Genomic DNA, 16,813 nt, shown 5'->3' with positions numbered 1-16,813 from the left:
GCCCGGCCCACTCACCGCCGCCGCCGCCCGCGCCCGCTCGCCCCGCGCCCGTCGCGCTGCCGGAAGTGCAGGCCGCGCGGTCGGGCTGCGCCACGCGGTCGCTCTAGGATCCTGGCGGAGCGGCGCTCTATGGTCCCGAGCCCACCGGAAAAATCCGTGCTCCGTTGCTTCCTGTCCTTTTGTTTGCATCTCCTGTCCCCCGAGAGGCGTCGGGTGGCCTCCGGGGGCGCAGGGCCCGCGCTTATCGCCGTCTGTGATGGAGGAGGCACCGGCGGGCCGGGAACCGCAGCCACGGTTTCAGGGCTTTGGAACTCAATACCAGCCCGTTCGACCCCGAGACTTCACTGTGCAAGTATTAATTACTGCTTATATAGAGGTACTTCTGGAGAGCCTAAACCATTCCTGATACTTTTGAGTCACCTTATGTAATTATACCAAAAAGCCCCTACAAAATGGGAACGATCATACTCTCTTCACATTTTTTTTTTAAATGTTTTTATTGGAGTATAGTTGCTTTTTTGGAGGCTTCCCTGATGGTTCAGCGGGTGAAGAATCCGCCTGCAAAGCAGGAGACAAGAGATGCGGGGTCAGTCCCTGGGTCAGGAGGGTCCCCCTGGATGAGAAAATGGCAACCCACTTCAGTATTCTTGCTTGCAAAATCCCATGGACAGAGGAGCCTGGCGGACTACAGTCCACGAGGAAATAGAGAGTCAGACACGACTGAGAGACGAAGCACACACACGTAGTTGCTTTCCAGTGTCGTGTTAATTGATCACTCTCATTTTACAGCTAAGGAAACCAAGGCTTAGAGTAGCAGTTTGCTCAAGTTCAGACAGTGTGTAAGTAAATCGCCGCATATTGGAATGTGTCCTTTTGGCTCCAAGTCTGGTGATTTTCAGCACACCACCTGTCTGTCTTTAGTGATGGCCTCTCCTGGTTTTCATCTTTTGCAGCCAACCGCCGCCTTTTCCCACCTAGTTTGTGCGGGGTCACCTGATCCCTCCTCATCTTCCTGGGCCCTCTGTCTACAAAACGCCTCCAATCTAATGGCTTCAGATACTATATGTATGTGCTGAAGACTTGAACTGGTAACTCCAGTCTGAAGTTGGGATGCAAGTATTACTGAGCTCTAGACTTGTATATACAGTCACTCAGTGCCCGTCTGCATGTGGGGTACCCCCGGATGAACTTACTATATTCACCGAACATGTTACTTCAGCAGTCTTCATCCTGACAGTTGATGGCAACTCCAGCTTTCCAGTTGCTCAGGTCAAAAATCCTGATGTCACTGTTGTCTCTTTTTTTACCCCAAACCCAGTTCCAAGACATCTATAACTCTGTTGGCTCGATCTTCAGAATATATCCTGAATTGAACCACTTTCATCACCTCCTGCTATTAGCTCCACCAAGCTCTATTACCTCCTGTCTGCAAAGTTCAGTTCGGTTCAGTTCAGTCGCTCAGCCCTGTCCGACTCTTTGCGACCCCATGAATCGCAGCACGCCAGGCCTCCCTGTCCATCACCAACTCCCGGAGTTCACTCAGACTCACGTCCATCGAGTCAGTGATGCCATCCAGCCATCTCATCCTCTGTCATCCCCTTCTCCTCCTGCCCCCAACCCCTCCCAGCATCAGAGTCTTTTCCAATGAGTCAACTCTTCGCATGTGGTGGCCAAAGTACTGGAGTTTCAGCTTTAGCATCATTTCTTCCAAAGAAATCCCAGGGCTGATCTCCTTCAGAATGGACTGGTTGGATCTCCTTGCAGTCCAAGGGACTCTCAAGAGTCTTCTCCAACACCACACTTCAAAAGCATCAATTCTTCGGCACTCAGCCTTCTTCACAGTCCAACTCTCACATCCATACATGACCATTGGAAAAACCATAGCCTTGACTAGACGGACCTTAGTCAGCAAAGTAATGTCTCTGCTTTTGAATATACTATCTAGGTTGGTCATAACTTTCCTTCCAAGGAGTAAGCATCTTTTAATTTCATGGCTGCAATCACCATCTGCAGTGATTTTGGAGCCCCCCGAAATAAAGTCTGACACTGTTTCCACTGTTTCCCCATCTATTTCCCATGAAGTGATGGGACTGGATGCCATTATCTTCGTATTCTGAATATTGAGCTTTAAGCCAACTTTTTCACTCTCCTCTTTTACTTTCATCAAGAGGCTTTTTAGTTCCTCTTCACTTTCTGCCATAAGAGTAGTGTCATCTGCATATCTGAGGTTATTGATATTTCTCCCGGCAATCTTGATTCCAGCTTGTGTTTCTTCCAGCCCAGCGTTTCTCATGATGTACTCTGCATGTAAGTTAAATAAGCAGGATGACAATATACAGCCTTGACGGACTCCTTTTCCTATTTGGAACCAGTCTGTTGTTCCATGTCCAGTTCTAACTGTTGCTTCCTGGCCTGCATCCTGTCTGCAAAACGTATCCAGAATTGAACCACTTTCAACACCTCCACTGCTATTAATGCCACCAGGCTGCTATTACCTCCTATCTGGATTATTATTGCATTGGCTTCCTCTCTGGTCTTCCTACGTCTACTCACAGCCCCAGAGTGGTTCTCCGAAAAACAACTCAGATTACATCATTCATTTTGTTCAAAATCCTCCAAAGACTTCCTAAATTCTTGAAAGACTGCTCTTATTAGAGCAAAAGCTCCCCATTTTTCTAGAACAAGAGCTCATGACTTCACAGGGGTACCAAAGCTGTCATGATCTATCTCCTGTTCTTTGTCATATCTGTAGTGCTCAGAACAGTGCTCAGAAGGTAGCAGGCACTCAGCAAGTATTTGTTGAATGAGTGAATTTATAAGATTTCTCATTGTTCACAAAGTGCTTTTACATCTGTTCTCTGGTCACTCATCTTTACTATAGCCTCACGAAGCAGGGATCCTAGTATCTGTCTTAAAGAGCAATAGATAAGGCTGAGAGGGAACTTGCCTGGAATACGTAGTGGGTTGATGGCAGAAGCAAGACTAGATCAAAGGTTCAGATCTCAAGATGGAGCCTTCTGCTCTGCAGATGGCAAAGCATGAAACTGTCTTGGACAGGGACTGTCAACTCGGTAATCTAGATGATAGCCAGACTGTTAATGATTAAATAAGATAATGTAAGGCACTTAGCACAATGCCTAACACATGGGAAATAGGAGGCGTGGTTTGTTGTTGTTCCGTTTCGAAGTTGTGTCTGACTCTTTGTGACCCCATGGACTGGAGCGTGCCAGCCATTGTTATTTACTATTAAATTATTACTACAAGTGGTTGATTCTGGTGGCTGGGTGGGGGTGGGGGTATGGGACAGTGCACAAAGATAGTTTAGGTAAAGTTTCAAGAACAAAAGTGACCTGCTGGGACTGTTTGCTCTATGTGCATTAAAATAGTAAAAATTTATTCAAAAAATTTTACTAGTAAGAGAAACATTACCCACTCAGTTGTGTCCGACTCTTCTGCGACTCCATGGACCATATCCTGCCAGGCTCCTCTGTCCATGGAATTCTCCAGGCAAGAATCCTGGAGTGAGTCGCCATGTCCCTCTCCAGGGATCTTCTCAACCCAGGGATCGAACCCAGGCCTCCTTCGTTGCAGGCGGATTTCTTTACCATCTGAGCTGCCTGGGAAGCCCAGTTAAAACTACGCATCCCTCGTAAAGGGGGATTATCCCTTCTGCCTGTACCTGAAAATAGCTGGGCCAGCTACAGGAGGCCCAGAGATGTGCAGATGAGAAGGGTAGAGAACTGGATGAAGAAAGCTCAGTCTTAAAAAGGAGAGAACAGAGTCAGGAAGTAAAGGGCTGTGGGTAGCCAAGAGTGAACAGAGTAGGGGGTGAGGATGGAGAGAGGCGAGAGATAGAAAAGGATATAGGGTGGAGAGGAGGGGGCGGGGTAAAGAAGAAGAGGAAGAAAAGAAAGCAGGCCAGGGTTTCTGCTCTCAATTTGTCAGTATGATAATAGCCGACACCTACTGAGTGCTTCTAGGTTCCAGGTACTGTGGGAAGCCCTGGCAGTGCCTCCGTCAGCATTCCTGTGCTGTGACTGTTCCTGAGCATTTGCTCCACCCTTCTTGAGGTTTACATTCCTGCTTAAAGCTGTGTGGCTTTCGTTGTCTCCTAGTGATGACTGTCCATTCCACTGATATTAGCTTTATCTGAGTAGCATTGGCCAGCTGCTCGTATATGGATGCAGCGTATAGCCCATTCCAGCAGCAGCTTGGGTCACTGTGTTTCTGCCTCCACTCTGGTTTCCCTCTGCCTCAAGAATAACATGTCCCAAGTAGTGGCTGCTCCAGGATGAGAAGATGCGAGGAGCAGAGCCCATGAGTCCACTTGCAGCCACCTGCAGTCACGTGTAACAGGCCAGAGAGACAAACGCTCTTGATGTAACCAAAGCTCATATACCTTCCACAACCTTAAGAGATAAGAATTGTTAGAATCCTGTAACAATGAGAAAATGGAGGCGTGTAGCTTGCCTAAGGCCACATGTTCATAAGTGGCAGACGGTTTGGCCTCAGAGCCTCTGCCCTTCGCCTCTACCTAGCAGTATCTGTCAAATAGAAGTCCAGGTTACTTTTAAACAGAGTAAGTGATTGAAATTGGTCACACTGGGTATTTACAGATCTAGTGTAAATGTTTACAGATCTAGGGGATCTTCCCAACCCAGGGGTCGAACCCAGGCCTCCTGCACTGCAGGCAGATTCCTTACCAGCTAAGCCACAAGGAAAGCCCAGATACTTACAAAGCAGAAAGGAAAAAGGGGGAAAGGGAGAGGGAAGACTGTACGGTCAGGGCGGCAGAGATAGACTGTGTTCTCCTAACAGCACATCTTTCTGAGAAAATTGGGTCAAGACAGGCCAGCTCTCTGAATGGTTAGGGCTTCTTTGGGAAACTGCTCACAGCAGGGGCCAGAGTGTCCCTGGGTCCAGCTGTATCTGAAGGGCTCATTCTAGGAAGAAGAGGCTTCTGGGCTGGGAACAATCCTTTTTTTTTTTTTTTTTTTTGAGTGTAATTGCGATACAGAGTTGTGTTACAGACAGAACCGTCTTGGCAAGACAGCTTCTTTCTACTCTAGTTTTGTCCCTTGCACCCCAACTCCCTTGCAGACAGACACACACACCAGAAAGCACTGCCTCAACAGGGAGCACTGCCGCCTGGGGTCTGCATCGGCAACACTGCAAAGGAGGCCGGTCACACGTGTGGCCCAGGGACCAAATGCGGTGACAGGGGCCGTCTCTCTCCCATGAAAGGCCCCTGAACAATGGTTCTGCCCTCCAAGCCTGAGGCTTTGCTTTGTTTCCTTTGGGTTCTCTGGGAAAGGAAACTCTGGGAATTCCCATTCCTGAGTTTGCAGAAAACATCTCTGTTAAAAGGCCAGCCAGGAGGGAGCAGAGTCCAAGGGCGGATCAGCAGCTGGCTTGCTCCCAGATAACCACAGCTCCTGGGACCTGAAGACAGTGTGTGCACTGGCTGTTGTTACATTTGGAAAGGCTTGAGTCTGACCGCCTTTCCTGGGAGGGAGGAGCAGCGCGCCTGACAAAAATACCCCACTGCTGCCTGCAGCTGTGGGCACCTGGATCCTGCCCACACGGGCACATTGCGTATTGCTAGCTTCTCCACAATCACCTGATCTGACAGGGTAAGCCTCGTGCTTCGTTTCCCTAGGACTAAGGGGCCAGGTGTGTCCTTGGTGAACTAATGGCTTTAACAGTGGGAAAGTCTTTAATCCATCTTCTGGTAAACAATCTAAGCTGGTAGCAAATGGTTATAACCACAGGAAAAACAAGCCTTTTTTTTTTAAAAAATTCCTTCTGCTCATTTGCTCTGGGCAAATTACCCTGTTTTTCCTGAGTTCAGATCTTTTGCAATCATGTTGATTTTATCTTGTGTTTATTATTTTCTCTGGTTCCTGAGGTCTGACCTGGGAAGACCGTCCTGATCTAGGAGAGGACGCTCACCACTGCAATCTTCACTCTACCTTTGGACACATTTTCTACCTGAGTACTAGTGAGTGAAGCAAGGTATGAAAACTCTCTAACAGCTCTATGGAGAGAGGCACATGGAACTCCCACATAAACCAGCAGGAAACCGCAGAGCCTGGGAGAAAGTCTGAAATTGTGGTGTCCTGGTGACCTGAATTAGCATCTTTTCAAATTGCCCCTGAAAAGCAAGTATCGTTAATAGAAAGCTTTGTAATGCTCACATGGTCGTAGAAGTGTATAGGCATACTTCGTTTTATTGTTCTTTGCAGACATTGCATTTTTTTAAGGTTTGTGGCAACCTTGCATTGAATAAGTCTATTGGTGCCGTTTTTCCAATAGCCTTTGCTCAATTCCCTGGTGGCTCAGACAGTAAAGCGTCTGCCTACAATGCGGGAGAGCTGGGTTTGATCCCTGGGTCTGATCCCTGGGTTGGGAAGATCCCCCGGGAGAAGGAAATGGCAATCCACTCCAGTACTATTGCCTGGAAAATCCCATGGACAGAGGAGCCTGGTAGACTACAGCCCATGGGGTCCCAAAGAGTCGGACACGACTGAGCGACTTCACTTTGCTCACTTCATATCTGTGTCACATTTTGATAATTCTCACTGCAGACAAAAAAGTATTGCATGTTGCCAGCCATTTCTGTAAACAAGAAATGTTGCCTGCTATCAAGCCATCAGTCACTGCAGCTGCTCCAAAGGTGTACCCCGACGGGAAGTCAGGATAGAGAAAAACAGGATACTGGCCCTCCATAGTTAAGTTGCATATCTAAGGAGTAACTTTAGTGAACCCAGACTCTTGTGTCTTCCATACACAAAAGGCAGTAAAATCATTAACTTGAGATGTCTTTTTTTTGTGATTAGCGTTAATCTTTTGATGTTTGATCACATGTTTTTTTGTTCTGCTTTTAAGCAAAAACTTCACATCTTGTCTCCTCCCTTAACTCTCTGGAACAGTTCTTCAGAGCTGTCTAACAGGCTCTCCCACAGGGTTTGGTCCTCAGTAAGTTCCCCAAATAAAACGCAACTCAGGAAAGGGGTTCAAGAGAGAGGGGACATATGTCAACCAATGCCAATTCATGTTGATGTATGGCAAAAATCATCATAATATTGTAAAGTAATTATCCTCTAATTTAAAAAAAACTCGCAAATTTTAGGCTGTTTTTTTTCAGTTGATATAGCAATTTTCAAGCCTGTCATTATTATAACAGTGATCTATGATCAATAATCTTTGATGTCACTGTTGCAAAAGATTATGCCAAAGGCTCTGAGAATGGTTAGCATTTTTTAGCAATAAAGTATTTTACAGTTAAGGTATGTGCTTTGTTTTTTGGACACGATGCTATTGCACGCTTCACAGGAAATAGGAGGGCCTAAACATGACTTTGATATGCAATGGGAAACCAATTTGTGACTCACTTTATTGTGTTATTTGCCTTATTGCAGTGCTCTGGAACCAAATCTGCAGTATCTCTGAGGCATGTCTGTACCTTCTCCCCTTCATAGAGATGTCTTAGCTATGTTATTCAGAAGTTAGTTTTGGTAACTTCTCTATTTCACAAGTGGCCCTTATCAAGACAGGCCTTAAATGATAATATTGTAACAGCTGAAAAGAAAAAACAAAACCAACCAACCAACCCCTCAAAACAAAACTGGGGAATGTTTACAGAGGGTTTCTTCATCTGATAGATTTTCACGTGTCAGGCCCTGTCTGCTCCAAGGTTAGTCTGCTCCAAGGTTAGCGGGCGTCTTCCGGCTGGAATGGCTCACACGCTGTCTTAGGCCAGTGGGGCTCAGCCTTGGGCCTCCTTCCAGGGAGCTTCCCCATCTCTGCTCTGCACACCCCCTGGCCCTGCAGGGTGTGTGGCCTGGTCTCCCAGTTAGGAGGCCTCTGAATGCACAGGGTGTGTGGCCTGGTCTCCCAGTTAGGAGGCCTCTGAATGCAGGCTGCAGCAAGACTGTCTTTGTCCCTTTGGAGCTGAGCTCAGGTCTGGCACAAGGCAGTTGTCCCTCGGTCACTGCTGAACGATGGTCAGCTGTTGTCCTTGACCTGCATGAATAAAGATGGTCTGGGAAGCTGGTGGTGGTTTTACTCATCATGTCCGACTCTTGTGACCCATGGACTGTAGCCTGCCAGGCTGCTCTGTCCGTGGGATTTTCTAGGCAGGAACACTCGAGCGGGCTGCCATTCCCTTCTCCAGGGGATCTTCCCGACCCAAGGACTGATCCCAGGTCTCCTGCACTGCAGGCGGATTCTTTATCGTCTGAGCCACCAGGGAAGCCCTTTGCGTAGCTATTTCACCATTTTACTGGGGAACCCCATTTGACCAGCTCTCTGCCCTCTCCTGACCCTGCTGCATCCCCCCAAGCCCCGGAAGACTCCCGAGGTGCTCCTGATGCTGGAACCCTGCAATTCGGGGCGACCCGAACGCTTACTGTCCAGGCTGCCCACAGACCTCCTCCTCTGAGCCCCACGGCTGTCGCTGTCCTCAGGCCCCACACCAGTCCCAAGGATGTGCCTGGAAGGGAAGGAGTCACGTCAGCGTCAAGAGCGGTAGGCTGTGCTCAGCGTTAGCTCCTCTACTGAACTTGGCGACACGTCCTGTAGGACAAGAGTTTCAGAGGTCAGAGCAGAGGTCAGGGTGGACACACACAAGCGAAAAAAAAAAAGCTAACTCCTTTGGTTGCACGTGGCAACATCTTTATTGAGAACCTAGGAAACCCTGCGGGCAAAGGAGATGGAACAGCGGTGGCCTCCCCGGGGCATCTCTGCGCCTGCCTCTGTGAGCAGGGCGCCAGGTGGGGGCAGTCCTGGTGTGGGGCTCACCCTGAACAGTGGGCTCGAATGGCGTAGCTGCTCCACCCTCTGCTCTTTATGGGCGCCGGTGAGGAACTGCTGATTGAGGCAGAGTTGGAGTCTCACTCATATTGACTTTCTGGCTTCGGGAGACTTTATAGTTTTTCCCTTTAAATCCACAATCCATGGGCCCCATGGGGAGAATCTGGTCTTATTTGCTGTTTTGGACAAACACCTCACATGACTGCTATAAACTGTTGCATAATTCTTGCAAAGGCCTTCTTGTTCATTCTAGAATTTTTCCATCAACTGGCAGACCCAAATTGTTCTGGATTTGGCCCCAGGGGATTCAAAGCCCTTTCTCCTCAAACAGTTTTTCCCGGTGGTGGCCCTTTGATGGGAAGTATTGACGCACACCCAGAGAGGGCAGGAGGCATACAAGTGTCCGAGGAGCGCAGTGACGGGCGAAGCGTGGCCTTCCCGAGCCACTGCCGGCAGTCCCTAGACAGCTCCTGGCCTCTCACCCACCCTGGAGGCACCCTTTCAGGGCCGTGTGGGTCACCTCCTCGATGTGACGCAGTTGACATGCTTCTTTCAGCGAGCTCCTTGTAAGAGTCCCGTCAGGTGTCGCCGGGGAAGTTCAGAGTGAGTGGCGCTGAGAAGACGGGCCGCTGGTGCTCTTATTCTCGGTCTGACCTCTGCCGGCAGGGCACTGAGCTCTGCGAGGCTCATGGCGCGACATCAGAGGCCTGAGGACATGAGAGGCCCTACCTGGCAGGCCCCGGTGAAGTGACAGCTGGGAGCGCCGCACATGCCGTCCCGCCGGCAGTTCTTGCTCTTCCCAGCAGAGTCTGAGCGGCGGCATGAGGCGAGGGTGGACAGGGCCTAGTGGTTCACGTGTTTGATGAGGAGAATGGCTTGCGGTTCTGCAGTAACCCTGGGCCAGGCACTGGGAAAGCAGGTGGAGCCCACACTCTAGGAGGAAGGCCATGTTCTGCTCCCCTGAGTTGGGGAGGTGTGGCATGAACGGGACCGGCCATGCTATCTAGTTCCTTAACTTGGCTCATGGCACAGCTTCAGGGCTGCTCGCAGCCCAGGCCCATCTCACATGCAGACCCCACCCAGCAAGCTCCTGGGTCCTCAGGCTTAGGACTGGGCCCCGTGAGTGCTCAGCTTGGAGCCAAGGGCCAGGGCCGTGGGACTCATGCTGCCTGGCGGGTGGACAGGCAGAGGGACAGACGCCAGACCCCTCGGCCGTGCGACCAATCTGCGTGACCACTCGGGGCCTGGCCACCGGCTGTCAGTGTGCAGTGGCTGCTGGGGGCTTCGGAAGGGGCAGGCGCTGCTGGGCTACTTGGCTTCCACCAGCTGCTCGAGGCGCTGTAACATTGTCAGACGCAGGGCTTGGAACCTGGAGGGAGACACAGCCGAGAGGATTCACTGGTACCAGAGGGGACAGGGAGCGAGGAGCACAGCAAAGGAGCCCAGAGATGCTGGGCCTGGAGACCCACTGCTCCCGACCGGCTGCTTAGTAGCCACCATCTCTCCTCTGCCAAGGGGAGGGAAGAGCCGGGACCCACATCCTGCGAGGCCACTGGCTTCGAGGAGCAGTCAAACAGGACTGCAGACCCTGTCAAGCTTCACAGGAGAACGCTCCTTGTATTCCAAAGAGTCTCCGGTACGGACAGGAGTGTGCTGGATTAGACGGGGCGGCCGAGGGGGTCAGGAAGCCTTGTCCGAGCCCTGGCTGCACAGTCACGTGGTGTAGACTCCGTCCTCACCTCGGGCTGCCCTTCCCTCTCTGTGCACCGAGTGACCCCCAGTCTCTCCTCACTACAGTGACACGGTTCCCTCTGCTGAGGTCTCCGCTGACTGCCTGAGTGGGGCTGACTGTACACACAGAAGCCTTTTAAAGAGACATTCAGCCAGAAGCCAGGATTTACACAGTCCCCTGACCGCAGACTCTCACGGTGAGCGGCCTCCCTCCTTCCCTTCCTAAGAGGGACTCTGGGACCGAGTTTCCCTTGCAGAGGGAGACACAGACCATCAGGGTTTGCGACCTGACCTCACACAGCCAGGCCCTGCTGGAGCATCCCCCCAGGAGCCAGCAGGTGACACCCACTCACCTGCCCATTGAACTGGTTCCCTGCACTTGCAACCATCAGTGGGTACAGGCAGTCCCAACAACCACCGCTTCGGGGCAGGCTCAGCGCTCCCGCTAGCATGAACCGGCACTTTTCAGACCAGGCTGAATGTGCACGGGCAGGCTCCCCGGCGGCACCTCCAGGGCAGTGTCGCCGCAGAACACACAGCCCTGGGCCAGGGCCGGCCCACGCTGCTGCCCGAGTCTCCTGCCCAGTTTCAGCAGCTCGTGTCTGTCCTGTGACAGCGGGGCTGCCGAGGCTCGATGGGTGGGCTGGGCTTCAGGCCCCCATTTTGGCAGGCTGTCACCCCAGTCTGGTGGCACTATGGAGCAAGGGGCCGGGGGGAGGCATCCCTGAACTGCGTGAGGACACCTGGCAGAACCGCAGGGAGAGCTCTCGCAGCCCCGGGCCTGGTGCTCTGACTGCACCCTTGCCCTGATGTTCCAGACCCATGACTGGCTATTCAAGGGCTGCTTACTTCACGGTCAGTTTGCTTATTTCTCTTTCCTCCTCTTCTTTTAATTTCTCAACAAAACTGTCCAGCACCGGCATTTCAAACTTAATGTACTGAGCGACCTAGAAAATCCAAGAACATTTCAATGTGCTTTAACTTAGAGGCCAAAAGTGTTTTCTTTTCCTTGTGGCCAATTCAGCAGGGTCTTGTCTCCAAGGAAGAGGCTGCTTGTCTTCCTCCCACCACCCCCCTGACACAGCTTTGTGTGTACCAGGATGGGAGGACGGAGCCCATTCTGATCCCTAAGGCAACTGTGATCCCTGGGAGGAAAGATTAAACTGAGTTTTAGGAAAACCATTCAATAGTGAGTGGAGTCACTCTGGGAGTTCTCTGGGGTGGGGGTGGAGATGGTGGGAATGCCATTGTTTCCAACAATAGAATGAAACTCACTAGTCTGCAAATGGCCCCAGGGACACAGGGTCACAGGCCTTCTTCTGGAGGTCCACACCCTATAGGCCTATTCTGTGTAGTGGAATTTGGAAATGTGCTCATCGCCCAGTCAGGACTCAAGATGTCCTGAGACACTTGGTCCTTTCCATAAGGTGCAGTTAGACCCTAGGTAAGGAGCTTTTGTTGTTTTTTTTAATGTAAATAACAACAAAATGCATTCCAATGAAGGAAAAGACTCTACCTGTCTGGAAAGAATGGAAAAGGCCAGGCCATGGTTTTCTAAGACCCAACTTCTTTTTCCCCTGAGCCAGCTGATGGATCTGGCGGTGGCTGATGGCGTCAAGACGGAAGAAACCACGAAGACGGGATGGACTTTGTGATGGCCATGGGGGGCCGGGAAGCACGCCCAAGGGGGCTCTGCCCGAGGTCAGAGGAGTCTGCCACGCCATCCCCCAGCCCCTCCCTCAGGAGAGGCCTCGGGACGCCTCAGCCCCACTCACGTCGTGGGGGACCTCCTCGCCCAAGTCAGCTTCCATCAGGAATATCCTGGCGATCTTCTCACAGGGCCCATGCAGGATTCTGGAAATCAGTGGGTACTCACAGTCTTTTAACTTTGTACGCTCTGAAAAAGAACGTGGTAGACAAAGTTCATGGGGCGGTAGGACCGTGTCTCTTTGTTCCAGGATGGGAATGGGACGGGAGACAGACGTCCAGGGGCCCTGGCAATGCTGACAGATGTGTGCTGCACACTGCCTTGGTGGTGTGGGTCGTGCCCTTCAGCGAAGGCCCAGCTCAGGGAGGAACACTGGCTGGAGGAGCACGGCACGGGTAGCAGACTTGGGGGGGCCAGGCCATGCAGCGCTGGACGGAGGGCCGAGCGGTGCAAGCTCTGCGACAGCAGTTCTCAGTGGGCGAGGGGCTTCTCGTCCATCCTGAAAACCCAGACGCACAGTCCTCCCCTCCTCCTCACTGAACCTACTGGAGAGAGCGGCTCACCATGGGGTTCTGGTGGGATTCCGAAAGGGATGACAAGTGTGCCTGGATATAAGCCTGGGAGGGTTGCCTGTGGTGGGGGCACAGCATGTCCCAAGGCCAGGAGGGCACCTGCCCTGTGCCCACTGCACAAGCCAGCTCAGCCCTCAGAGAAGGAGCTCAGTCGGTGAGCTTGCCAAATGGATGGGGACTTGAGTCAAAGGCAGACACTTACCCCCAGACTCATGAACGATGTAGAGAGCAAACTCACTGGGGCCGTTTTCCACCTGCACAGGCAGTGACAGGGAGTCAGACCATGGCTTTTCAAGACAAGAGAGAGAGGAAAGGGCCCCTGGCAGTAACCATATCTCCAATGCCACACACACAAATCCCCAGGGAACCCCCCGCCCCGCACCCGCCTCCTTAAATTCCCAGAGCATTTCTCCTGCTAGCTCAGCAGAGGAAACCTTGTTCAGCCTTCTCCCAGGAGCCATGGCTTTCACCAGCCCCCTCCCCAGCAAAACTGCCAACCACCAGCATCTGGAGCGAGGCTGCCCACGGCCAGACTTACTCTGAACTTGTTCAGCAGCAGAGTGAGCACCTGCAGAGTCGTCATGGTGCTGTTGACTCTCACGTTGGTCATGGACCCGTAGGCAGGAGTGAACACGGAGGTCTGCACAGGAAGGGGGAGGCCAGAGGGGACACAGGGCTGACACCAGGCAGGGTATGGGCATACTGTCAGCCCGCTGGCACTGAGCAGCCTGGGACAGCAGGTGAACCAGGCCTCTGCGATCACCTGTGTCTGTCCATCCACACAGATCCACACACAAGCTGCACCCAGATCCAGGCATGAGCAGAGAAGCTTTAACATCGTACGAGGCCTCTAAGAAAGATGCCTGCAGATCTATAAGAGCCAAACTCTTTTTTCTAGGAACCAGGGCCATGGGAAGCTTGGTGCGCTGCAGTGCACACCAAGAATTGTACACAACTGAGCGACTGAACCAGAGAAGGCGATGGCAGCCCACTCCAGCACTCTTGCCTGGAGAATCCCATGGACGGAGGAGCCTGGTGGGCTGCAGTCCGTGTGGTCGCTAAGAGTCAGACACACCTGAGTGACTTTACTTTCACTTTTCACTTTCATGCATTGGAGGAGGAAATGGCGCCCCACTCCAGTGTTCTTGCCTGGAGACTCCCAGGGACGGGGGAGCCTGGTGGGCTGCCGTCTATGGGGTCGCACAGAGTTGGACACGACTGAAGCGACTTAGCAGCAGCAGAGTGACTGAACAATAACAAGGGCTGCGAGGGTCATCCACGAGGAGCTGGGGAGCGAGTCTCTCACTCTGTCTAGAACCAAATCACCAAGCGTCTGCTGATTCTAAGGCTAAAGGTTCTCAAATCTGTCCTCTTTGCTCTATTCTCCCAGCTCGCCTGCGGTGAGGCCCTCTGTTTATACTGCATCAGTTTCCCAACTTTTCCCCTCTAGTCTCAGCCCTTTCGATCCATTTTCCACCCTATTGCCCAGAGGAACAACCTTTCAAACATTTTGCAACTCGAAGTGTGTTCTGGACCAGCCGTGTCAGTACAGTCTCAGGCTCCCTGTGCAGACTCCTGGGTCGGCGTCTGCGTTTGAGGAGAATGCCCCGGGATGCTGTTTACCCTTGAGCGGCACGGTACCACCGCACGCCCACAGCCTCCACGGCGGCGTCCGCAGCTCCTCCCACACGGCGCACGTGTGGCGCATGGCTCCCGCCCAAGCATCCCGTGCTCCAGCCACACGGCTTCTGCACAGTTCTGGGGGCCCGTGGTATTCTCGCAGGTCTCCTGCCTTTGTTCACGAGACACCGTACGTGAAGTCAACCAGGGAATAAACTTAAAGCTTATTAAGTCCTTAATGATCACTAATCAGGTAATAACCCTGCGAAACACTTTCTATAGATTCTTTAATTTAATCCTCACAACAGTCCTTAGAAGTACACGGAGCCTGGAGAGGTTAGTAGCTCATCGGCGTCACCCGTCTAGAAAGGGCAGAGCTGCCCCAAGCCTCACGCTTCACCAGCATGGCACAGGGTCCTCCCTTCGTGTCTGACTTCCCTGTGGGCAAGCTCCTCCTTGCTTTCTGAAACCAAATCCCAGTTCACACATTCCTCCTGTATGGTCCTAGCTCAGCTTTCCCCAGGATGTACTGGGGCTCAGGGTACATGAGGGCTTTGTTCAGTGTCCCCAGCTGAGGTCCAAGTACTAGAGCCAGCCTCAAACCCAGACCTGCTTTCTCCACAGTTGAGATGTAGAATGACTGGGTGGTACAGAAAGTCCGAGTTTCTAAGAAATATGAGACAGAGGAGTCAGGCTGTCTCTTGGAGAAGAAAGGTCATGTCAACAAGACGCAGTGTTCCTCCTGCCTGAACTCTTTTCTCAAGAAGAGACCAACCAGCTCCAAGGTGGAGCAAAGGTCCCATGGCTCTTTTCCCATCCCTAAGCACAGTGGTTTCTCCCTCACAGAACACACATGAGTCCAACAGGCAAAGCACTGAAAACAGGTACCAAGTTTACCCACTCTGGAAATCAAGCCAACACTACTGTGAGTAAGAGCTGTCTTAGAAAATAATTAAGTGGAGCAATAGTGTACAGTTCTAAGAAATAAAACCTGGAATAGAAACTCCAGGAAGTTAATTCTAGGAATTTATTATTATTATTTTTAAACTGTTGCCTGTGACTCAAGCACTATGTTACCTGATTTCTAAGGACACTGATTCTGAAAGGATGTGGAGCGAGGAGCAAAAAAGGGAGCCCCTTGCTCCTTCAGGAGATGTGAACCAACGGTCCAACATGCCTGAGACACTAGTTCATGTCCCGGAAGGCACCCAGTTTCCCTGGAAGAATGGACCCACGTGTGGCAGGTTAAGTCTGTGACTTGGGAAAAGCCACCCTGACTAGCGTGTCGAGTGTAGGTCTGGCTGGCTAACAAGCCCTTCTTGGCAGGATGGCACCAAGGGAAGCGGAAGGCTGTGATGAAAGCCCCGACTGTTCACTTTGGTTCATCGCAAAGGCTACAGGGTGTTCGGACTTATTCACATCCCTGTGACATTTGCAACGACTAATGTAAGGTCTAAAGTGCCCAACACACCTCTTAGAGGAGAGGAGAATGTACTGAAGATAAAGCCTACAATTCAGTACCTTGAGTCATAAAAACCTCCTTTTTTTTTTTTTTAGGAATGTAGAATTAGAATGAGCCTGCTGCTGCTAAGTCGCTCATTCGTGTCCGACTCTTAGCGACCCCATGGACTGCAGACCACCAGGCTCCTCCGTCTATGGGATTTTCCAGGCAAGAGTACTGGAGTGGGGTGCCATTGCCTTCTAAATCCATGCAAAGAATCTTTCTAAATTTTCAAATAGTCCCTTAAAGTAGCATATCAATATTTATTCCAATATTAGCAAATGGTGGTTACTTTACACTTTGCAGACTAAACCTCTTGGAACAGCATTTAAAGAATACCCAAGTCAGGGACTTTCCTGGCAGTCCAGGGGTTAAGACTTTGCCTTCCAGTGCAGGGGGCTGGGTTTGACCCCTGGGCAGAGAGCTAAGATCCCACCTACCTTGTGGCCAAAAAGCACCAAGCATAAAACAGAAGCAATATGGCAACAAATTCCATAAAGACTAAGAACGGTCTACATTAAAAAAAAAAAAGCCCAAGTTAGATGGCTGGTCCTTTGGCTAATCCAGACATTCTTAATCTCTGTTTAACTTCAGCCCTGCCTTCCCCTCCCACTCTGAGGAAACTACTCTCAAATACTGGTTTTCCTAGATTTGGGCTTCCCTGGTGGCTCAGATGGTAAAGAACCTGCGTGCAGTGCGGGAGACCCGGGTTCAATCCCTGCACCAGGAAGATCTCTTGGGGGAGGGAATGGCTACCCACTCCAGTATTTTTGCCTGGTAAATCGCATGGACAGAGAAGCCTGGCAGAGTACAGTCCATGGAATCACAAAGAGTCGGACACGACTGAGTGACTGACACGGAGCCGGC

General features: G+C 51.4%; 1 protein-coding gene across 4 annotated transcripts in view; it reads right to left on the bottom strand.

Moving 5' to 3' along the window:
- Positions 1 to 7,807: 7,807 nt before the first annotated feature.
- Positions 7,808 to 16,813, bottom strand: part of RASSF4 (Ras association domain family member 4) — a 34,996-nt gene continuing 25,990 nt past the window's right edge. For 2 of the 4 annotated variants that reach the window (XM_040242804.1, XM_040242803.1), the window contains exons 7-11: positions 13,364 to 13,465; positions 13,028 to 13,079; positions 12,321 to 12,442; positions 11,395 to 11,492; positions 8,652 to 10,183 (exon numbers count right to left, since the gene is read on the bottom strand). In XM_040242804.1, coding sequence (XP_040098738.1) covers positions 10,123 to 10,183; positions 11,395 to 11,492; positions 12,321 to 12,442; positions 13,028 to 13,079; positions 13,364 to 13,465 — 435 coding nt within the window. In that variant the 3' untranslated portion in view covers positions 8,652 to 10,122. Of the gene's footprint in view, positions 7,822 to 8,651; positions 10,184 to 11,394; positions 11,493 to 12,320; positions 12,443 to 13,027; positions 13,080 to 13,363; positions 13,466 to 16,813 lie in introns of those variants that run through there. The other 2 variants (XR_005721420.1, XM_040242805.1) reach the window with 2 other exon arrangements.

This window comes from Oryx dammah, unplaced genomic scaffold (genome assembly GCF_014754425.2).
Source record: "Oryx dammah isolate SB20612 unplaced genomic scaffold, SCBI_Odam_1.1 HiC_scaffold_6, whole genome shotgun sequence".
Lineage (NCBI taxonomy): Eukaryota > Metazoa > Chordata > Mammalia > Artiodactyla > Bovidae > Oryx > Oryx dammah.
The sequence above is the reverse complement of the archived record's forward strand: the minus strand, read 5'-3'. Positions and strand labels throughout refer to the sequence as shown.